Source organism: Salvia miltiorrhiza, chromosome 1 (assembly GCF_028751815.1).
Source record: "Salvia miltiorrhiza cultivar Shanhuang (shh) chromosome 1, IMPLAD_Smil_shh, whole genome shotgun sequence".
Lineage (NCBI taxonomy): Eukaryota > Viridiplantae > Streptophyta > Magnoliopsida > Lamiales > Lamiaceae > Salvia > Salvia miltiorrhiza.
In genome coordinates this window covers 14291214-14315960 of record NC_080387.1, presented here as the reverse complement: position 1 = coordinate 14315960, position 24747 = coordinate 14291214, and the positions used below count along the sequence as shown (strand labels likewise).

The 24747-nt window shown below is 40.9% G+C and overlaps 2 protein-coding genes across 2 annotated transcripts; one reads left to right on the top strand and one right to left on the bottom strand.

Moving 5' to 3' along the window:
• Window positions 1–1503: 1503 nt before the first annotated feature.
• LOC131006664 (CBL-interacting serine/threonine-protein kinase 11-like) lies at window positions 1504–3219 on the bottom strand. Its single transcript, XM_057933825.1, has one exon. It carries the CDS (start codon window positions 3011–3013, stop codon window positions 1760–1762), a length of 1254 nt encoding a protein of 417 aa, XP_057789808.1. The 5' UTR covers window positions 3014–3219; the 3' UTR covers window positions 1504–1759.
• A 19233-nt stretch (window positions 3220–22452) lies between these two features.
• LOC131023879 (uncharacterized) lies at window positions 22453–23154 on the top strand. Its single transcript, XM_057953551.1, has one exon. The coding sequence runs from the start codon at window positions 22453–22455 to the stop codon at window positions 23152–23154; it is 702 nt and encodes a 233-aa protein (XP_057809534.1).
• Window positions 23155–24747: the final 1593 nt, after the last annotated feature.

Here is a 24747-nt window from a genome sequence, read left to right as displayed (position 1 = left end):
ACTTTTCAAACAAACAAAAAGATGGATAATCCCAAAACCTCTGAATCTAACCCACGAAATTATATAGGCGAATGAATTTCCTATATCCCAACGTGATATTGACGCAACAACTCGGGGATGATGAATGACACCCGACGAGGGTTGGTTGACTCGCCGTTACGCCGGATAATTGAACTCGTCTTGGAAAAACCAAGAGAAATTCGAATACTCTCAAGAGAGAAGAAAACTCACGTTTTTTATTAATAAAATGGCTTCCAAAATTCGTCCACTACATAAGCCTTATATAGGCAAAGACTAAACCTAATCTAATAAGGAAACAGCTTGGCTAACAAGCAAAATAAGCCCTAATTTCGAAAATCACAAGGGTGTCAAACAAGGCCCTTATTTTCGAAATACAAAGCTGAAAAGTATTGGCTTAAAATCCGAAAAATAAATAAATAACATAAGGTTTTCAAAACATATAAATTCTTCAAGCTTCGGCCCACTCGCACGTAATAAGATTAATTAAGCTTGGGCCGACTCCACCATCTTCTATGGGCCTCTTCATCAACTCTTGAGCCCACACTTCTTGGAGTAAGCTAATCAAGCTCTCCTTGAATTTCTTGGCCCATGCTCTTGTAACCGGACTACATGAACATGCATCGGGTTAGGAACCAACGAACCTTGGACTGCATCAGCCATCGTGCTAGTTCGACGAATCGCAATGTATCGCTTCGTAATATTGCTCCAATAGGGCGGTCACTTTTTGATCGGCACCCTTGAGAGAATTGAGGGTCCCCACGGGGGGTGCAAATGAGTTTGGTTTTTGGAGTGGTGCGCATGCCTTGTCGTCTTGGGTGCTCTAGAATTTCAGCGACTACGTCATCTCCGTTGAATTGTATTCAAGTTGATACCCTAAAGCTCTTGAGAATTGAACACATTTTTGACGAAGAAATCGACGAAAAACGAGAGGCGAAGAATTTGGGATTGATGACGATTGCTCTGTTCAATCGGCGTACTAATTTTGAAATTCACGATCCATTTTTTTTAAGAGCCAAAACAAGAACTTAATTTAAAATTGGATAAGAATAAAAGTAGAAAAAGAAATGTAAAATTGGTGTAAAAAATGAGTGAAAAGTGAGAAGTATTTATCGGAAAAATTGGGTAAAAAAATAAAATTAAAAAATTAGCCATTGACAACAGTTATTTTTTAATTTTGTTAGAGTTGACGCGTGTAACAATGTGTCATTAATAATTACGTTCAAGAGATTTTGTGCATGCACCATTTATAATTATATTCGAGCCCGGCTAGCTCAAAATCTCGAGCCCCCTATCCAGGGGATGAAACAACGGGCGAGGCTCGAGTCCCTCGATCAAAAGGGTGTATATGGTTATTGATAGTTGTTATATATTTTAATTTTATATACATTGTAAAAAAAGAAAAAGAAAAAGAAAAAGTAAGCGTGTGTTTTATTTGTTTAGCAGGTGACACACTACCACCTTATATATTAAAAATATAATATATGTACATAATACACATATGTATTATATTAACAATGTAAAATATTACAATCGGATAGCAATTTACATATTGTTTTCATCGTTCAACTAAATAGCAAATTCACCTTACCTATCAGACGCATCTCGACAGCAGATGGTTGGGATAATCTGGACTCCGGTGGTTGTCCGGTGGCGATCGGCGGCGGACGCAATAATACAAAGACAGTCGAGGGCCTTTCCTATACATTTTTACATGTTTGATTTACATTTTGGAATTCCCCTAACAACTGACGTTGGGTTCCTGCAGAAGCAGTGGCCTAATTTTGTCCTTCCACAACCTGGATTCGCCGCTCTTGGTCTTCACCTCCACAACTGCAAACCTCTCGCTCAACCGGTACACCTCCATTCCCACTAAGATATTACCATTCTGCCCCTCTAACTCCACGCCCCACTCCTTCTTCTTCCTCAGATTCACCCGCCCCTCCTCCGCCTTCGCCGCCTCCACCACCTTCTCCATCACCTTTTCCGGCGGCTCCTCCACCGTCAGCCGCTCCACGTCTTCGAACGATGTGTGCTTCTCCTGGAACAAACCGGAGAGATCCAACCCCGAGGAGAAGGAGATTATGTCGAAAGCGTTCAGATCCACCGGTCTCTTGTCCTCGGCAAAGCCGAAATTATAATCAATTTCCTGGAACTTGGCATTTTTGTAGCCCTTGGCGAACCACGGATCGCGCTTGATCTCGTCCATGGTGATCCTCGTATTCGGATTGGTGTCGAGGAGGCGCGACAGCAGCCGCTTGAGGCTCGGTGACATCCACTTAGGGCACCGGAATTCCCCCTTGTAGATCTTCCGGTACATGTTCATCAGATTCGGATCGTTGAATGGCAGGTACCCCGCGGCGAGCACGAACAGTATGACACCGCACGACCACACGTCGATCTTGGCGCCGTCGTAGCCTCGCTTGGCGAGGATCTCCGGGGCGACGTACGCCGGCGTGCCGCAGAGCGTGTGCAGGAGGCCGTCGGCGTGGACCTGCTCCCTAAGCGCGCTGAGGCCGAAGTCAGAGACCTTCAAATTCTCCTTCTCATCGAGCAGCAGATTCTCGGGCTTCAGATCGCGGTGGTAGATCCCGCGGGAGTGGCAGTAGCTGACGACGGCAATGAGCTGCTGGAAGTATTTCCGGCAGAGAGGTTCGGAGAAGCGACCCTTGGCGACCTTGGCGAAGAGCTCGCCGCCCCTGACGTACTCGAGCACGATGTAGATGATGTTGCGGGTGGCGAGGACCTCGAAGAGGCGGACGGTGTGGGGGTGGCTGAGCTTGCTCATGATGGAGATCTCGCGCTTGATGTTGGCGATGAGATTGGCGTCGTTTTTGAGCCTGCTCTTGTGGATGACCTTGATGGCGACGTCCTGGCCGGTGGCCACGTCCCTGGCTAGATACACTTTGGCGAAGGCGCCGCAGCCGAGGAGACGGCCAAGCTCGTATTTTTGGAAGAGTGCGCTTTCCGACGACACAGCCATAGCGGCCGTCATGGGAAAGCCCCGAGGCCTCTTGGGAGGAAGAGGAGATTCAAATAATTTTTGAGATGTTTGGCGGAGAAATTTGCCGGGAAAGAACGAAGGAAGAGGATGGGTTGATGCCTTCGTTTATGTCTGCTTATTTAGAGACAAAGAGGGGATGGGATTAGAGGTTCTGAGTTTTTCGCGGCCTTTCTTCTGCTTCACACCCCTTCTTCTCTCTCCCCCTCTTCTCTTTAAAACTTTGTTTGAATATATTTTTGTCTTCTTACTTTGAAAAAATGATAAACTAAAAAAAAAAAACTTTTGAGAGTTAGAGATTCAAATACAAAATCACAATTTTATTCTCTAAGATAATAAATTCATCGTAAATTAAAGGATTAAAAATAATTTAATTTATATTTTAAAACTGATGGCGTGGGGGAGTATGAATCTATAAGGAGCCTTATTTTACAAAATTTGATTACCTATTATACCCCTCATACATACTTAATTAAAGGTCAATTGTGTAATTTAATATATTATAATAAATCTAAAATACATTATAATTCAGGATTTGTATTTTAATAAAATAGTAGTATTCATTAGAACTCTTCATCCACATAATTTAATATTTTATTATTCTGTAAATCAATTAGAATTACAATATAAAGGATTTATTTATTAGTTTTATTAGAAATTTAAATTACTAGAATCTACTCTTCATCCACATAATTCACTATTTTTAATTAATCTATAAATCTAATAAGTTAGAATTACATTAATACAAAAGAAGATATATTTATTAATTTTATTATAAGTTTAAATTACTAGAATCTTTGAAATTACAATTAATTATGTAAAGATGAAACCTAGAAAATAATATGAATTGTATATCAATCTTGTTTTCTTTTTGGTCATATTTTTTCCCCCCTTCTAATCACGACCAAAATTAGTTGATGCTTAATTAATTAAATTATTTTTTATATTAAATTTAGTTGACTTTTTTCAATCTTATGAGTTTTATAAAATTATATTTTCAAACATTATTCAATAATTGGTTCAAAAATATATCAAAAAGATAAATATTACTATAAAATAAAATATAAATTTACACACATAAAAAATTATTTATTAAAATAATTCTTTTTTTTAATTTGTGAATACACATCGTTTATGCTAATTATAATAAAAGTGTTGAGCGCACGAGGCATCTATGCAAAATAAAAAACTCCTAAATAATCCTATTGTAAAGCTTGTAGAGTACAAAAACATTTCAATAAAATATACATGTTTGTAGCCTCCATATTGTTCAATAATCTTTTTATGTAAAAGTATTTTCAAAACCCAACTTTATTCGGCCCAATTCGGTGATACCTCTGTTGGCTCTGGATGAACCTTCATCTCATGGCCCCAATGAATGCGAATGTTCTAGTTGAGAACTTAATGAAATATCTTAATCCTAGTTTTGATGATACCAAAATCAATAGGTCTCAATTATAATAGACTAGAACTATTTTGAACTCAAGTGTTATAGTTCTTTTTCTAGTGTAGTTGTTGTTCTGAAGACTGAAGTATCAGTCGAAGGATCAGTTTCGACTGATTACTTAATGCGTGCCACGTGGATTCAGCGGACTGATACTAAAGTCAAATATTAGTTAAACATTCTTCGTCGGACTGAACCTCCAACGTTCAAAGGAAGCGACACACTCCCAAAGTACAACCGCATTAAATGCAGAGATCTCAGGATCGTCCTTTCTCTGCAGAGGCCATTCCTTTTGGTGATTACTTTTTCAGATATGTCGCATCTCCTGCTCTTCAAAGAAGCCGTTCTCACCAAACAAGGAACCTCGAAGATTGAAGCCTCAGCCTAAATTCAAATTACTCTCTAACGGAAGAAATCTTGAAGACCATCTCCGCCAACGGATCTATTCAAGACGCCTCCAATAAATAGCGCTCGAGGATCACTTCAATCTTCACCGATTCAACAACATAAGCTAAAACATTGCCAAATTTGCTACTCAGCTAAACCAAACCTCTCCAAAGTTTGAATCGAAGAAGAGAATCACAAAGCCAAAAATTAGTCACTGCTAATTACATACATTCTCTTAGACCTTAGACAAATATTGTATATCCAAAGCTTAGGTTAAACTGACTGCAAAGAACTTGTTCTTTGTGGTTTAGTTGACAAGTTTTCAAACCTCTCTTCAACCAACCGAATTGAGTGTTTGTGCCGAAAAGGAGTTCAGACAGGTGTTCTGTCTCCGTGAAGTCCTAGTGCCTAGTGTGTGCTAGGAGTGAGAAATCCAACAAGGTGTGTTGGTACTGAAGATTGAATATTCAGTCGTCTCGGTTGTGTGCACCCGCAAGCACACGTTCTGATTTGTTGTGCACCCGTAAGCACGAGCATCGGTTTGCAGTGCACCCGTACGCACTTGCCCAGTGAAGTTGTTGGTCTGATCAACCGACCGTGGATGTAGGAAGTGTTTTCCGAACCACGTAAAAATCTTTGTGTTATTTACAGCTTTTAGTATTCACATTCTTACTTGTGTTCTTACCTTCTTAACCTGAAAACTTATTAATAGCAAAGAGAAACCTAAAGACTGACAACTTGCTTAACTCACAGGCTATTACGAAACAAAAGTTTTCCGCTGCGTGTGTTATCAGTCTAACTGATCTATCCTCTGATAGTCAGTAAGATTCATATCATATCTCTGTTTATCAAACTCGACTGAAGCTTTACGTGTATCAGTTAAGGTCTTTGACTTAACTGATAACTCCTTACTGAAGAGTATTCAGTATCAGTCGTCAACCCTGTTTTGGTCAAAACTCTTTTCAGTAAACAGGTTTCAGTTTGTGTTTGTAGTTTCGTTTTGGTTCTTCGGACAAAAATAGCCTATAGGTGTATTCCCCCATACACCTATTCATGTTTGACCGGAACAAAAGTATCTTTTGGCCGACTGTAAATGTCTTTTCTCGAAAGTTCTTGTCGTGCCACATCTTGATGCGATCCTTATACCACATCGCAGCGTCATAAGCTTCAAGACGAAGCTCCTCCAACTCTTGAAGTTAAAATCTCCTCTCCTCCTCCCACTTGATTGATTGCATGTTCTTCACTGTCAACCGTGCTTTTTCTTCTAAGTCGGGTGGTTCCACATCAAAATGCATAGTTCTGTCGCATGGCTTCTGTCTGGCCAAACAATCCGTATGTCCAGAACCTGAGAGTTTTGAGTCAGCATGAAGAAATTTGATCTGTTTGGGCAAACAGAACGTATTTCCAGAATCTGCCAATTTCGAGTGAGCATGAAGAGACTTGGTAGATTCTTTGACTTCTTCATTGTTCATCCCACGAGCATCAAGACCAGTTGCTCTTTTGATCAAGGTCAGTTCCAACTTGTCCTGCACAGATTTAGTCTCAAGATGTTCTTGGACAAAATGGTCAGTAACATTAGTGGCACAAACAGTTTTAACAGCATGGGGACTTTTCATGGTATCATCAATGTTGAAAGTAAACTTTTTTCCATGATAATCCAAACAAATAGTACCACTATAAACATCGATGACTGCCTTAATGGTCCTTAAGAAAGGACGACCTAACAGAACATCGGCCGACTCTTTCGACTGCATACCCCTCATTTTTACCACATAAAAGTCAGCAGGATAAACAAAATCATGCACCTTTACAAGAACATTCTCTAGAAGACCCTCAGGATGAACATGTGACCCATCAGCCAACTGAATCACCACCTTAGTATCCACCAACTTCACACCAATTAGGCTATTATAAACAGCTAAAGGCATGACATTAATAGAAGCTCCTAGATCACACATGGCATGTTCAATCTTGGTGTCACCTATGAAACATGGCAGAGAAACACATACCTGGATCCTTGCATTTGAGCGGCAACTCTTTTCGTATCACTGCTGACACGTTCTCGTCCATCACAATTTTTCCAGATTTCTTAGATTTTCCAGCAATGAAGTCCTTCAAAAACTTGCTCAGCTGAGGGAGTTTGAGTGCTTGGAGGAATGGAAGATTGATCTCCAGTTTCCCAAATATCTTCATGAAATCGATGAGATCTTCCTCCAGCTTCTTCTTTGCTAACCTCCTTGGAAAGGGAACAGGTATCTCGATCTCGGGATCATGTAGACTCAAAGGTTTATGAACCTTAGACTACTCACCTTCAACCAATTTGTGGTCTGCTTCTTTTTCTTTCTGCACAGCTGTCGGGTTACTGTTCTGTTTGGCCAAACCGGACGTATTTGTATTCTGGGCAGCAGAATCGGTTCCTCTCCAAAATTTTCGAATTGTTGCAGCTGCGATTCAGCTCCAGAGTCCTTGCTCAAGCCACTCCTTGTATTCTGAATTGTGGGCTCACTCATCTCCTTGGCACTCCTCAAAGTGATCATACTAACGTTCTCCCTCGGATTCAATTGGACTTGTGATGGTAAAACACCTTGATTGCCCTTGAGTTGATTCACGGTCGTTGTGAGTTGAGATATTTGACGAGCCAACCCTTTTATCTGCACTTTTTGCTCTGCATGAGACTGTTGAAGCTGCTGCACATTGCCTTGCAAAAACTGTTGGTTGCCAATCAATTCCGCCATCATCTCCTCAAGAGATTTGCCTTACTTTTCCAGCACGGGTTGAAGAGGCGGTGGGATTGGGTTTCCCATTCTCTGATGCGGCGGACGGTAGTTCTGTTGCTGCTGTGGGGCACTTGTTGAGGTTGTTTCTGCTCTGGATCCCTCCAACGAAAATTAGGATGATTTCTCCATGGTGCATTATAGTTGCTCGAGTAGGGGTCCCGTTTGGGCCAAGGGGGCAGTGGGTCAGTGCAGCTGTAAAAATTATGGGAAGAATTCGCTTGGGCTTGATATTCTTCCTCACCCCCTGTGCACTACAAGCTCGTATAGCCAAAGCTACCACACGCTCCACATCACTTTTCTATCGGTTGTCCAGCAGTTGTGACTTTCTCCACCATAGTACTTAGCATTCTCTCTAACTTCCTCATCCTTTCTTCGAACATATCCTTGAGGTCAGAAGAGTCAGAGGCGCTTGGTTGTACGTCTTTCTTGAACAATTGCATGCGTGGCTCCTCATATTCTCTTGTCGCTTCCACCAAATGTTGTATCAACCTTTTGGCTTCACTCACCGTGTTTTGGGAAAATCCCCCTCCACTCGCTGAGTTCACCAAATTTTTAATGTCAACGGTCATCCCTTGGTAGAATACTGTAGCGAATCTCCCTCTGAAAACTTATGATTTGGACAGCTATCCACCAACCTCCTGAATCGAGTCCAGTATGTGCTCAATGACTAATCATACTCCTGCTTCACTCCACTAATTTCCCTTTTCAGCGCATTCGTCTTGATGGGAGGGAAAAAATATTCCAGGAATAACTTTTTCATCTCTGCCCATGAAGTGATAGAATTAGATGGAAGACTTGCGAACCAAGAGTTCACCTCTGCTATCATAGTGAAGGGAAAAGCCGCCAATCTAAAGTGCTCATCTGTAACTCCAGTGGGGCATTTCTAGACCTTGCAAATTTTGATGAATTCGCTCAAGAAATTGTACGGATCTTCTCCCTTCTTGCCATAGTACTTTGGGAGAACATTAAGCAGACCAAGCTTAATCTCAATATCGGTAGCAGCTGACGGCATCCGAATCGGAGTTGGGGGGTCATCAACTTCGTGGCTGGAGAGATCGCACAGTCTAGGATCGTCAGTCATGTCGTCTTCGTTGCTGGACGTCGTTTTCCACCAAATAATTCCTGCAGAATTATCAAAACTAATTAGTATAATGACAAGCAGGGTCGATCCCACAGAGAGCAGATAAAATCATTCAATTCCCTAAAACCTATATTTTTGGTGATGCCACCACGCCTTAATTTTGAGAAAATAATTATCAACTAAAAAAAGCAAATTAAATCAAATAAAAATCTAGAAATTAATCAATAAAGAAGTAAGTCGGCTCGAATAAATCCACACTAATTTAAAGCTCTGATCATCGACGCAAAGATAAATTAATCCCTATTAACCAACCAGTTATAGGATACCGTGAATGCAACGGACGTACCCCAATTCCTACTTACTGTGTCGATAAACAGCTGGAGATGCCAGACCTGCTTATTTCCCTTATTAAAATATAACCTAGCTACCTAGATTTAATATTCTAATAGCATTAAGATGAAGGAACCCAGTTTAGACCAATTATCCTAGATACAATTTATTCCTACTACGAACACGGCAGCTTTATCACTAATCAACCCTATTCCAACAATTACGGATTGTAAGTGCTAATTGACTGTAATCCAATTAAATCTAAGTTGATCAGGCTTAAATAAAATCAGAATTATCTTTAAACCCTAGGAATAAATCGAAATCAATAAGAATCAATTTTAAAACCAATTAGGTCTCACAGATTAATAAATTAATGCTTCATTATTCTCGCCGAATTAAAAGTTTAGCTACTCATAATTAAACTAAGAACAATTAAACAAATAAAAGCAATCATAGAATAAGAAAAATACGAAAATAAAAGAATTAAACTAAGAAGTAAAATAACAAAATCAAATTCCAATGTTGAATGATGAAACTTGAATCTGCACTACAATGCTAAAGTCAACTTTCAATTCTCCCAATTAATCCTGAAGTCTCCAAAAATGCTCTCCTTCAAAACCAACTAAACTAAACTAATGATTAAACTAATTCTTAAAAGTCAAACTATATAAATTAAAGCAAAGTAGTAATAGATATTGGAGAAGTGGCGGCTCATTCTCTAAACAAGCTTATATATAGAACCCCTAAAGTTGCCACCTTCTTAATCAACATGGGCTTCGGCCCCTAAAATATAAGTTCCAAACTAAAATAAGAGTTTTGGGCTCAATTAAATGTAAAATAATTAAGTCCAAGCCCAATTTCTAATTCTCTTCCAAAAGCATACGAACTTCATCAAATTCATGTCATTCTCGAACTTCTTCCATCCATGAGCTTCCAACCATAATTCATGCAATTCCTGCGCCAAAAACACCAACAACTTGGGAAATATCAAATATAATCCATGGCAAACAACACGAATAGAAATAACTAAATAACTAAAGGCGAGACCTTTATTCCACTCGATCACAACACACCTAACCACTTTATTAAAACTTGTGCCACTCTCAAATGGATACTAAAAGCTAGGATGGAGGGAGTATTTAAATTCCACAATTAGTGAAGTTTTCCACAAAAAATAAATGTGGATTCCTGAACATCTATATGTGTGTATTAATAATGAATAATCAAAACTATATAATTTATGTACTCGTTTAAAACTTACACATTTTTACTCGTGCCAAACCCGATTTAAAAGTAATTTTAATTATTTGCCTGTCCAAACTGACAAACATACGAAAGAGAGTAACTCTCTGTTAGGTCCTGAGGGTCTTGAATAGGTGTATGGGGGGGGGGAGGAATACACCTATGGGCTATTTTTAAATCAATCTACCGACCTTAATCAGAGGGATCTCAGTCAGAGATCAAAACGAAACTTTACAAGCAAACAAAGACGCTGCTTGTTTTACTGAAATCAGTTTTGATCAAACAAGGTTGACGATTGATACTGAAAGCTCTTCAGTAAAGAGTTATCAGTTAAGTTGCTGGAACTTAACTGATGCAAGTAAGGGCTTCAGTCGTGTTTGCTAAAACAGAGATGATAACACTCTTCCTGACTATCGAAAGATAGATCAGTCAGACTGATATCATACGCAGCGGAATTTAAACTTGGTTTCGAAATAGCCTCGGTGGAGCACGTTGTTGGTTATGGTTTCTCTTTGCAGTTAGTCAGTGTTTAATTTTATCAAATGAAATAACACAAGTAAGAATGTAAAACTAAAAGCTGTAAACAACACAGAGACTTTTACGTGGTTCGGAAAAACCCTTTTCTACCTCCACGGTTGGTTGATCAGACCAACAATCCACTCCACAAGTGCTTAACAGGTGCACTGCAAACCGAACCATGTGCTTGCCGGGTGCACACAACCTTACACTGAAGAAAACCCTTCTCCAGTACCCGCGCTTCACTCGCGTAGGATTTCCCTTGCTTAACACAACCCGTGCTAAGACTCTCAGAGTCAGAAAACCCTTCTGACCTCCGAATCACTCAAAACACTCTTATGGGGGGAGGTTTGAACGAGTGCCAACTATACTTACAAAGAACAAGTTCTTTGAAGCAAGTTTGACCTTTGGCTTCTGGGTAAACAGATATATGCCTAGGGTCTAAGAGAATGTATGTAATCAGCAGTGACTGATTTTGGCTTTGGAATTCTCTTCTTCGATTCAAGCTTTGGGGAGATTAAGCTTAAGGCTGAGTAGCAATTTCGGCAGAGCTTCAGCTTATGTTGTTGAATCGGTGAAGGTTGAAGTGATCCTCGAGCGCTATTTGTAGGAGAACTCTTGAATAGATCCATTGGCGTAAACCATCCTCAAGATTTCTTCCCATGGAGAGCAATTCGAATTTGGGCTGAGGCTTCAATCTTCGAAGTTCCTTGTCTGGGTGGAAACGACTCTCTTTGATGGACAAGAGATGTGACGTCTCTGAAAAGTAACCACCAGATAGGAATGACCTCTGCAGAGATAAGATCCTGAGATCTCTGCATTTAATACGGCTGTACTTGTGCGTACGTGGCTTCCTCTGAACGTTGGAAGATCAGTCCTAGGATGAATGTTCAACTGATACTTGACTTTAGTATCAGTCCTTTGCGCGCATTAAGTAATCAGTCTTCAACTGATTTTTCAACTGATACTTCAGTTGGGATCTGCAGTCTTCAGTCTTCAGTCCTTCGTTCTTCAGTCTTCAGTCTTCGACACCACACACTAAACTAGAAACGAACTCTAACACTTGAGTTCTAAACAATTCTAGTCTATTACAATTAAGTCCTATGATTTTTGGTATCATCAAAACAAGGGTTAGGATATTCAACAAGGTTCCCAACAATTTCCCCCTTTTTGATGATGCCAAAACCACACAGCAGTTCTAGACAACAAAAAGACTGAACTCTCAGTACAAGTTCTAAACATGGGGTGAAAACAGTTTCCCCTTAACAATAGAACCTAAAAACTTGTACTTAGAGTTAAGAACGAAAAACAGTTCTAAAACAGAACAAGGAGAAGACAGAAAAACCATAATCAGAGCCTGGACAAAGAGTCATTGTCTTCAGGTTGAGATCAAAAAGAAGTTATTTTCATTAAAGAAGACTGATAAGCCATCAGTCGAGGTACAGAGCAAGACCTACATTGGAGTAAAAAGAAAAACAAAAACATCATGGGAAACCCATGGACTCCAGCAGTCTGCTTGGCTGCGCCTTGAACTTCTTGATCTTCATCTTCTGTCTTCGTGTCTTCATGTTCCTAAGCTTGTTCCACTTTCACTTGTGTTCCGTTGATTTGAGGTCTTTACTGGAACGTCGTCCTTACAACTTCTGGTGATCCTTTGCTGTCTCATCATCAGTCAAGAGCTAGAGGACAGGAGTAACCTTAGGGCAGGTAAGGTTTCTCTCTGACTTCTGACTTTCTCCCTTTTTGGCAATATCAAAAAGAGAGCTGACGATGGAGGCTATGATCGGATGGGACTTCAACTTCGATTCCCAAGCATTCGTGGGGGAGCTTGGAAATGGAGAATTGATCCCGAGATGCAGAAGGAAGATGACGCCGGTGGAGAAGTGGAGAGATGAGAAGAGAGACGGAGAAGCGATGGAGACTGAGAGATGAAGAAGAGCAGGGTGAAGGAAAGGAAAGTATGCATAGCATGTTAGAGATAAACATGAGATTCAGCTATGCATACAATCCGGAGGGCGAGTAGACAGACGAGAAGAGAAGAATTATAGGAGTTCGAGAAGTGGGGAGAAGAAGTGAAGGAAATGCATGGCGAGGCTTTGATGAAAGAAGTATATCAAAGCGCGCCTCGTCATACATGGGGAAAGAAAGAGGTGAAGATGAAAAATCAAATCAGTGGTAGTTGTGAGGACTAGCACTGTCGATATTGCGCCGGATGACAGTGAGCTCGTGCTCATTGTTGTTGCATCACATCGAAGCTTCACCAAAAGGCGAGAGGCTTTCCTGAGAACCAGGTGAAGTCTGTCTTTTTCAGGCAGGTACTTCAAGCCGATGTGCCGGGCATGAGGATGGAAGACACTCGCTTCGCTGGATACAAGTCAGGGTAGAGCAAACTTTGACGTCGGAGAGACGTTGAGATCCAGTGGAAGGGTCCGGTGAAGACCAGGTATGTGAGCATCATTCTTCCACTCCATGACTTTGCAGTCATAGATTTCTCCTTTCGTCGGAACAATTTTTCTCTGCAACTTTGGAAAATTGAAAATTTTTCTCACAGTGGAGGCTATGGAGTTTTGTTAGTTGATGCAGAAAAATTGAGAAGACAACATGGTATAAATAGACAAGATGTGAACCATGTAAGAAGATAAAAAGTTTTTCGAAAACTGTGCCTAAAATGCATTTGAAGAAAAATTTTGTGTCCGCCGTCACTGCGAGGGACTGTGTCTTCAAAAAGTTGAAACGCATCATTGCATTCTGTCATGTCAATGAGCTTCTTAAGAAATTTTATTGCAGAGGCAAAAAGGTTGGAAAGATTTTTGGTAAAAGATCACGATAAGTTCAATCAAAACAGATTTCCTCTTTTTAAAGATTTTTGTCCTGCACGGATATTCTATTTTCCAACAATCAGTTAAAGTTTTGGAAACAAAACAGATCAGTTAGAGAAAAGTTTTTGAACTAACAGCACAAAACTCTACACTGAAATAACTGATTTCAAAAGTAAGCTTTTAAAATACTTACTGATCAACTGAACATTGTAGTCAGTTGATACCACTTGATCCTGGTTGTTTCATCAGGATGACTTCTTCTTCAGATGAGCTTTTGGACTTCATTGCTTTCCACGTCGTAGAAACAGCAGTTGGTGACCACCAGTCAATCATGACTGTTTGAGAAAGTCTTCAAACACAGCATCACTCTTCAGGGTTGATGAGGCCGATCTTGCCACATAGATCAATGAACCTCTCTTCTGGAAGAGCCTTGGTCAGCAGGTCCGCCCTCTGAATAGCAGTGGGAATCCATTCCACAGAGATATTCTTCTTTTCGACATGATCACGGATAAAGTGATGTCGAATAGCAATATGTTTTACTCTTGTGTGATGAACTGGATTCTGGGAGATTGCAATAGCACTGGAGCTGTCGCAATAGATAGGAACTTCCTTTTCGTCGATCCCATAGTCCTTTAGTTGATGGACTAACCACAGGATTTGTGAGCAGCAGCTTCCGGCAGCAACATATTCAGCTTCAGTTGTAGAAGTGGCGACTGAAGTCTGCTTCCTTGAAAACCATGAAATGAGCTTGTTGCCTAGGAATTGACATGTTCCGGAGGTAGATTTGCGGTCAAGCTTGCATCCACCAAAGTCTGAGTCTGAATACCCGGTGAGCTTGATGTCGTCGTCTGCTGGATACCACAATCCTAGATTGGGTGTGCCTTTAAGATATCTTAGAATCCGCTTTGCTGCATCCAAATGAGCTTCCTTTGGATCTGATTGATATCTCGCACATACCCCGACTGCAAATGCGATGTCTGGTCTGCTCGCAGTCAAATACAGCAAAGATCCAATGATTTCTCTGTACTTCGTCGAAGAGATAAATTTTCCTTCTGAACCTGGATCAACTTTCCAGTTTGTGTTAGTTGGAATCTTGACTGACTTCATGTACTGAATACCGAACTTGGCTATCAGTTCCCTGGCATACTTGGACTGACTGATCAGTATTCCTTCGTTGGTCTGCTTGACTTGCAATCCGAGAAAGAAATTTATTTCTCCCATCATGGACATTTGAAACTTGTTGGTCATGATGTCAACAAACTTTTTGCACATGTGTTCGGATTTGGATCCGAAGATTATGTCATCGACATAAATCTGAACAAGCAAGAGATCTTCTCCTTCTTTGAGAGTGAACAGAGTTCTGTCCACAGATCCTTTCTTGAAACCTTGTTCAACAAGATACTCCAAGAGAGTATCATACCACGCTCTTGGTGCTTGCTTCAATCCATAGAGCGCTTTCTTCAGCTTGTACACCTTTTCTGGTCCAGCAACCTCAAACCCTGGAGGTTGTTCTACGTAGACCTCATCTGTGAGCACTCCATTGAGAAATGCACACTTGACATCCATTTGGTGTACCTTGAAACCTTTGTGAGCTGCGAAGGCTAAAAAGAGTCTGACTGCTTCCAATCTGGCAACTGGAGCGAACGTCTCGTCGTAGTCGATTCCTTCTTCTTGATTGTATCCTTTAGCCACAAGCCTTGCTTTGTTTCTCACAACATTTCCTTCTTCGTCTTCCTTGTTCTTGAAAATCCATTTCAAGCCAATCACCTTTGCATCGTCTGGTCGATCCACAAGCTCCCAAACTGAATTTCGGTTGAATTCATTTAGTTCTTCTAGCATTGCGATGACCCAATGAGTAGACTTCAGAGCATCTTCAATATCCTTGGGCTCTGTAGATGATAAGAAACAGCTGAAAATCTTATCTTCGTTGATGCAGTTCTGGTTGATGTCGAAGACGAGGTTGCACATTGATCTCCAAGTCTTGACGCCATCTGATGGTTCTCCAATGATGTTCTCCTTTGAGTGGAGTTCAAACCATCTTCAATACTTCTTGATTTCTTCTGGAGATGGTGGGGCTTCTTCGGTCAGAATAGTTTTGAGGTGTTGAGCACCTTCTGGAGCAGGGGAGAGTTGAGCTGGATCTGCTTCACCACGTTCAACTCGATCTTCGGCAACTGGAGTTCCCCCTTGACTGATGTCGTCTGCATTGGCTCCAGTCTGAACTTCAGACCTTTGGTTGATCTTCTGATACTGAAGCATCTCAGTATCTTCATCTTTGCCTGGTCCCCACACCAAGACAGTAGAGGGCTCGGTGTTGTGGATTTCAGCTTTGGAACCTTCAGTATTTTGGACACACTTTTCAGCTTCTTGTTCCCTGAAATCATCTGTAGACTCATCAAAGATCACATGAGGTGTTTCTTCAACACAAAGAGTTTGAGAGTTAAACACTCGATATGCTTTGCTTGAGCATTCTGTTCCAGAATATCCAAGGAAGACACCTGGATCAGCTTTACTATCGAAAGTGTTTAACCTCTTCTTTTCATTGATGTGGATGAAACACTTAGAACCGAAAGCATGAAAGTAGGCAATTGAAGGCTTTCTGTTCTTCCATAGCTCGTATGGAGTTTTTCCATGTCTCTAGGTGAGGAAGGAGCGATTCTGCGTGTAGCATGCGTTGTTGACTGCTTCGGCCCAAAACTTCAAGGAGAGTTTTGATTCGGCTAGCATTGTCCTTGCTGCTTCCTTCAAAGACCGGTTTCTCCTTTCTGCAACTTCGTTCTGCTGTGGAGTTCTTGCTGCAGAAGTTTGATGACTAATTCCTTGTTCATCACAATACTCACGAATGACAGTATTGAGGAACTCAGTCCCACGATCTGATCTGATGCTGATGATGTCGACTTCCTTTTCAACGCTCAGTCTTCTCAGCAGCTTTGGCAGTTCCTCCAACGTCTCTTTCTTCTTGAAGAGAAAGACCCAAGTATATCGTGAATAATCATCCACAACTACTAAGGTGTACTTCCTACCATTGTAGCTCTTTGGAGTGATCGGGCCAAACAGATCCATGTGAAGTAGATGCAGAACCCTTTCAGAGGAGTGTCCTAACTTTGACTTGAATGACATTCGTGTCTGCTTTCCTCTTTGGCATGCTTCACATTCTTGCTTCTTCTGAAACACAATAGAAGGAAGACCTTCTACCAGTTGATGTTTAGCAAGTTTGTTGATCGTCTTGAAGTTGAGATGGTTGAGTCTCTTGTGCCACAGCCAGTTGAGCTCCGAGCTGCTCTTGCTGATGAGGCATGTTTCTGGAGGGCTGTCTTTCCAAGAAACGACGTAGAGACTCCCTTGTCTGAATCCTTTCATAACCACCTTCTTTTGATTGTTTCTAACAGTGAATTCATCTTTCTTGATTTTCACTGTGAAACCGCTGTCACAAAATTGACGCACAGATAACAAGTTATGTTTAAGACCAGAAACAAAGCTAACATTACTGATACTGGCGTTACCCATGTTGAGCACACCGTAGCCTTTTGTTTCTCCGATTGAGTTGTCTCCGAATGCAACTTTGGATCCAGCTTTCTCAACGTACTGTGACAGATATTCTTTATAGCCCGTCATGTGCTTCGAGCAGCCACTATCCAAATACCACGTTTTGATTGAAGCTTTGACCTCTTCCTTCTTTTTGTGTTTCCTGACATTGACCTGCAAGGAAGAGTAGCTTCAGGCACCTAATCAAGCTTTGGGTCATTCGATGTTAGTTCGAGTTCCCTTAGGAACCCATATCTGCTTCAGAATTGGTCTGGCTGATCTCTTGCGCTTTGTTGATTGTCTGATTGGTGTTTCAGTTGGCACATGAACATTCTTCTGTTGAGAAATTCCTTTGAAGGCCTCACTCTTGTAGCAATTCTGTCTGATGAGTGGTTGAGGTCTTCTTTGCTCGGCGAAGTATCTTCCTTGAGATACTCGAGTCTTTGTAGACTTATGGAGATTTGACTAATGTCCAGATGCTTGTTGTCGTGGATGTTGCTTGGTTCGTTTGGACTCAGCGTTGCTTGGTCTCCATGGATGTTGTTCCTTCTGAAACTGAACTGATGTCAGTTTCTGACTGATGTGACCTTTCTTCCCCCTGGATTGGTGAGGAAGATTCTTTTTTACTCCAGATGTTCCTTCCCCGATCTTTGACTGAAATCTGCTTTCCAGTCTTCTTAGTAGGGTGATCTGGTTGGGGGCCTCCTTTGCTCGTCTATAGCTCCGTGGAGGTGGAACATTTGATCTCGCCATCAGTCTGCGCTTGCGAACTTCATCCATATCATGATCTTTTGATTCTTCTGATGTTGTGGTTTCAGAAGGATCATCCTTTGAAATGATCATGATCTTCTTTCCTTTGTCAGCTGCAACCTTTCCTCCAATGCTTTTAACAAGACCTTTCGATGGAAAGTTGCTCATCATGGGTGACTGCATCATGCAGTACTTGACTGTTTCTTCCAGCTTGTGATTGAGCCTCTTGATCTCATGAGATGTTTTCTCACATTCTGATTTGGAGTTTCTGAGCTTTTCCTCCAGTCGGCTATTGTAATGACCCGACTTTTAATTGGAGATTAAAATCTTCTAATGACTGATTAAGGATTTATTACGATAATTAGGGTTCAGCATCCATTAATAAAATACGAACTTATATGATTTTGATGATTTATATGCGTGACGATTTATTTATTTTTATTTTAATGGATGATGCACTCAAAATATATTTTGAGTTCATTAATTTATTATTGAGGATTTAACATTGAAGTGTTAAATATAGATCTTTTAAAGTGATTGTAAAGTGAGCCTATGTGGTTATTTAATTTATTAAATTGACAAGCCCAAATGAATTTTTATACTTCGAATGAGAATTAGTCTTGTATGTGTCAATGTATTTAAATAAGTTTGGAACTATATGATTAATGTATTGATTTCTTAGATATTTTGATGATTAAGTGCTAATCATGCTGAAGAATTCCACGGTCCTCATTCATCCAAGCCACCCCATTCTTCTTTTATAACCTACACCATTTTTCACCCAAATCCCACCTCTCACATTCATCAACCATCTCTCTCGCAGCCAAGAAACGACATCACATCCTTCATCATTCAAGGTTTCTATTCTAATTGATATGTTATGATATCCCTCAATTTGTATATATCAACTCCAGAACACCAGTAGAGAATCACCAATACACATGCGCATGATTATTTGATATTTTACTATGTGCTTACAAGATATGAGATATGAACTGAAATATTTAAACTGAGCGTTTAATTTGCTAGGAAAGAAATTACAGTTTGAGAATGATATGTGCTAAGAAAACCCTATGCTTTTTGTGAACTGAATTTGAGGCTTGAACCCCTGTTTTGTATGTGTGAGTCGAGAGGGGGAGAGGCCAGCCTTAGTGACTCGTCGTCGCCGGCGGTTGACGGACGGCGACGGAGCCGCGGTGGCTTCCGATCTGCCAAAGAGGGGAAAGGAGATGAGTATTTCAGTTTTTAATTTAGAAATTGGAAAAAGGGGGAAAATAGAAAAGGAAGAAATTAGGGCTTAACTTGGGCTGCCGGTCGATGGAAGCAGTGGTGGCGGTGGCTCCGGCCTTCGGCTGGAGAAGATGAACCAGGCGCGGCGGCGGCTTACGCCGTGTCTGCGTGCTTGTGTGTGTGAGAGTCAGCGAGAAAGAGAGAAGGTGAGAACGAGGGAGAAAGGGAGATGGCGAGATAAGCGACGGCGCCGTGGTCTTCAGGCCGCGGCGGATCTGCCGCGAGAATGAGGGAGCAGGCGACGGCCCGGCGATGGCGGCGCACGGCGGTGGTGGTGTCTGCTGCGCCTGGGTCCAGCGGCCGAGAGAGAGAGAGATAGAGGAGAAGAGAGGGGGAATGAGTTCAGGGAGAGAGGAGAGGGGCCGACGCCGGCCTCCGTCCGGCGGGCACCGACGTCGGGGCGGCGGCGGCAGAGCACCGAGAGAGAGAGAGAGAGAGAGAGAGAGAGAGAGAGAGAGAGAGAGAGATGTGGGCTGATGTGTGTGTGTTTGAAGGTGTTTTAATGTGCGTGTGTGTTTAGGTTAAGAATTGAGTGGGCCTTGGGCTTCAATATCTGTTGGGCCCTTTTTAATTGTGTGATTTAATTGACTGATGGGCCTTTCCTTATTTATGGGCTCGGTCCTTTTAAATAAAATCTGATGGATCTTTTAATTTAATTGTTTGGGCCTTATTCAAAGAAAAATATGATGGACTTAGTTTATCTAATTAATTTGGGCTTATATCCATTTAAATTATTTGAGCTATTAATTATTAATTTAAATTGAGCTTGATTAATTTAATTATATATGAACCTTTAAATTAATTAAATAAATAGAGTCTTTTATTTGATTTTTTTTAATGGACTTTTAAAATAAAATATTTTGAGTTAAACTCTTATTTAATGAATTCTTTTCAAATGGCTTATTAATATGGATTATTTGAAAATGATTAAATTGTTTCATGTATGAGAAAGCAGGATCTATGATGATATAATTGTCTATGTGATATCATATGATTTATTTTTAAATGACGGGATATTTGATTTGATGGCGTGAGTAGAACGAGTTATGATTGATGCGCATGTTGATATTCGAATAAATAATTTCGAACCTAAATGTTAGTTATGTGATAAATATTTTGAGTTTAAGGTTTTGAACGAGACAAGATTAATATGGATGCTAGAACCCTAAAATCATATTAAAGGAGATAGTTTAGTTTAGAGGTCAATCTTCCTTTCTTTCACGACTTCTTCTCGAACTTATCGATTCTTCGTCAATAAAGGTCCAGGCGGGAAGTGATAGCTAAAAGAGGGAAGTAACTCTACGTCCGTTGTGGGAACGAATAAGGTGGGATTTCTTAAAACACGTATATAGAGATCCCCTGCATACAGGCCTCTTATACGAAATGAAATGAATGACATGATATAACTGTGATATTTTAAATGGTAAATGGTTCTTATTAAATGAAATATTTATGGAAATGATTAAATAATGAATGGTTCTTATGAAAGGAAATGAAATGTTTATGAAATGATTGTCTGCCAAAAATGTTTATGTTTTATGTATGTATCCTATCTGTGTTGGTTCGCCAACTATAAAGGAAATCGAATTCGGACCCTACGCTAGACGAAGGTTTGCTAGTAAGGGTTAACGTGTACACCATGAAGACTGTGTGTCGCTTGCGACCGGTCTTGGCGTCCGTGGAAGGAGGCCTCCTTCCCGGCGCGTAAAAGGAACAGATATGGATCATATTTACTGAAAATGAGATGTGCATCCAACTTTATGAAATGAAAGAAAATGTTTAGTAAGCACGGGTCCTTCAAGTAAAACCCTGTGTGTTACTGTTGGCAGTACAATAAATGATATAAATTGTTATGTCTCCGGCATATGTTCACTGAGTATTTTTACTCAGCCCTGCATGTTGTTTTCCGTAATGTGCACGTTGAGCGGGTGATGGAATGGAGTGGAGTTGAGCGGATGTACCTTTTGACATAGAACAGTAATGTAACCTTGAGTATACATCTTCATATGTATAACTCACACGTATTTCCGCTGCAAGATACTCTGTTAAAGCTAATGTTTTATTTCAAGTATGATACTCTTTTGTTGGGTAATCCACTTTGACGGGCCTTCCCGAACAAACGTCTTGTATTTGCCCAAGTGATCAGTTATGATCCTAGTGTTATATAAATAAATGTCTCTTTTCGAAAAATATTTGATTGTTAAGTAAATGCCCCTTTCTTTCCCCGCTTCTTAATCCCCTTCCCGAGTCATAACCCCGGTTAAGCCATCCTTAGGGATTGCGGGCTGTGACAGAGTGGTATCAGAGCAGTTCGTTTGCTCTGGCCCAAGAATTTTCCTTCAAAAGCCAAGTCTAGATTGAGTCATTTGACTTAAATGAATCTTATGACACCGCTCAACGCTCCATTGCATCACGCTCAATCAAGAAAAAGGTAACTATGGTTTCAATCTTTTAATAGTGTTATGGTTTTCAACAGTTGCAAGAACATGATTGTGAGGATATGCTATGAATGAATGTTGAATGCTTTACGTTGGTATGACAGATTTGGTGCATACTATGTTGATACGATTAGAGGAATGAATGGTAATGAACACGTTTTTCAAGGGATGTAGATTGTTATAAGTTTCATGATCATATTTGCAAAAGAACATAGATTGATGGATTTATGGGGTATCCCTATAGCCTAGATGCTTGAGAATGACGAATGAGAAAATGACTGAACATCACAGATGTTTTGGTTTCCTTCGGGAGACGATAGTTTCTTTGAAACTCGAAATGGACTGGAAAGATACGTACAAAGTTGAAAGCAATGCAAGGAGTTTTGTTTTTGTATCTTGAGGGTTTAGAAGACCCAGAATTACCAAGTTTGGGATAATGTATCCCGTGTAACTGGGAAGTGATTATGTTGGACCTGGCCAGTCCACATGATCCAAACCTCAGTAGACGTCATTTGGGTTGTTAAACCCACGTGTTCAACTTTTAGTTGAAAAGCCGGATGGGTTCTTACTCTAGATCATTTTGTTGGACCTAGTAGTTACTCATTTCTACCATCTGGTTATTCGTTTGAGTTTCTCAACAATCTTTTCTGCAACACTTTGTTTTGATATCGTTCAAGAATTGAGCCCTTACAATTGTTGAGTTGTCCTAGTAACCTCTTGTGATCAATAAGGATTTAGATGTTTTGTATGATGCTTTCATGATTAAATCAAGAGGAATATGTTATGAATTGAGGTAAGGAATATGCTGAGGATCTTTTATCTTTGAATCACAGAATGCCTCCTAGACGTGCCCCAAGAAACCAAGTAGATGTAGAAATTGAACCGCCACGAAGGGTTGAGGAACTTTTCCTCAAACAAAGTCCGCCTTCATTTAATGGGGTTGGGAGTCCAGTGGATGCTGAACATTGGATTAAGGCGATGGAGAGGATTTTCGATTTCCTCCATTGTAATGCACAAGAACGTTTGTCATGTGTTGCGTTCCAGCTGACTGGGTCTGCGGATTTTTGGTGGGAGGCCAAAAGAAAGGTAATGACTCCTCAACAGTTGGCAAATTTATCTTGGGAAGACTTTAAGACGGAAATATATGACAAGTACATTCCAAAAAGCTACCGTAAGAAAAAGGAAACTAAATTCTACAACCTAAAGCAAAACAAGATGTCTGTAACAGAGTATGATCGTATTTTCTGCGACATGTCCCGCTATGCTCCACAACAAGTGGATACTGATGAAAAGATGTCGGAGAAGTTTCGTTCTGGTCTTAGACACGAGATAAAAATGGCACTCGCCAGTCACAGTGATCTTACTTACTCTGAGGCGCTCAGCAGAGCTCTGGATGTTGAGGCAGCTATGCCCGAGGATCGCCCAGCTCAAACTCAAGCTCAGGGAGCAAATGACCGAGGAAAGAGGAAATGGGAAGGTAACAACAATAACAACAGAGGTTACTATAACAGTCAGGACGAGAAGAGGCCTTGGTAGGGAAATATGGTGCCACAAGGGCAATGACAAGGACAACAGACTCACCCAGGACCCGTTTGAAACAATCAGGGTCAACTCAGGGCACCTGTGTGCCCAAAGTGCTCCAAACAACATCATGGTGTATGTCTGGCTGGCAGTAATACCTGCTTTAAATGTGGTCAGAAGGGCCATTTTGCTAAGAATTGTCAAGGCAAGGCGCCAGGAGGAATGGGAAGGCCGAATCAGTCGGGCCAAGTCCAACCACTCAGAGCCATTCAGGGCCAGCAACTGCCATATCCACCACAGCAACATCAACTTGCACCTCGCCCACCACAACCTCCTCAAGCTAGAGCCTACGCCCTGCACAAGAACAATCAGGGAAATAACCAAGGAAACCTGGCAGGTATGGGCATGTTACTCAAAACACCTGTTGTACTTTTGTTTGACACGGGTGCTTCACATTCTTTCATTGCAAGTGCATGCGTCGACACTCTAGAACTCAAACAGGAAAGAGCTAATCAGGATATGAGAATTTCTTCACCAATAGGAGGGGTGACGACAGTTACACACGTTTGCTCGAACTTAGATTTGAACATAGGGTCACTTAAGGTTGTAGCGAACAACTTGCATGTTATACCAATGTGGGACGTGGACTTAATCCTAGGAATGGATTGGCTAGCAGAGAACTATGCCACAATTTTATGCAAGGAACGGGAGATCTCATTCAAATATCCAGGAAAAGACGCTTTGAGTTTTCACGGGATAAGTATGGGTAGGAACATACCAGTCATTTCAGCCCTACAAGCGAGAAAGATGATGAACAAGAAAGATTGCAGAGCTTTTCTTGTGTACCTAAACGGAGAAGCTGGAACAGAAAAAGCAATCGAAGATGTGGAAGTTGTACGAGAATACAATGACGTTTTTCCAGATAACTTGCCAGGACTACCACCAAATAGGCAAGTGGAATTTACCATTGACTTGGAACCAGGATCAGCACCAGTTTCAAAAGCACCCTACAGGATGGCTCCAAGGGAATTGGAGGAACTGAAGATCCAATTACAGGAATTATTGGACCTAGGTTTCATCAGACCTAGTGTATCTCCATGGGGAGCGCCAGTTTTGTTTGTCAAGAAGAAAGACGGCACTTTGAGAATGTGTATCGATTACAGAGAGCTGAATAAGCTAACGCGCAAGAATAAATATCCTTTGCCAAAGATAGACGATTTGTTTGATCAACTCAAGGGCGCGAGTGTGTTTTCAAAAATTGATTTAAGGTCTGGGTATCACCAGTTAAAGGTCAGACAAGAAGATATACCTAAGACGGCGTTTCGAACAAGATATGGCCACTATGAGTTTGTAGTTGTGCCTTTCGGATTAACAAATGCGCCAGCTGTATTCATGGACCTCATGAATAGAGTATTCCACCCTTACTTAGACAAGTTTGTCTTAGTATTCATAGATGACGTCCTCATCTATTCCAAGAACGAAGAGGAACATCAACAACACTTAAGGACTACCTTGCAAACACTAAGGGATGAACGACTTTACGCCAAATTCAGCAAGTGTGAGTTTTGGCTTAAAGAAGTTACATTTTTGGGACACATCGTGTCATCA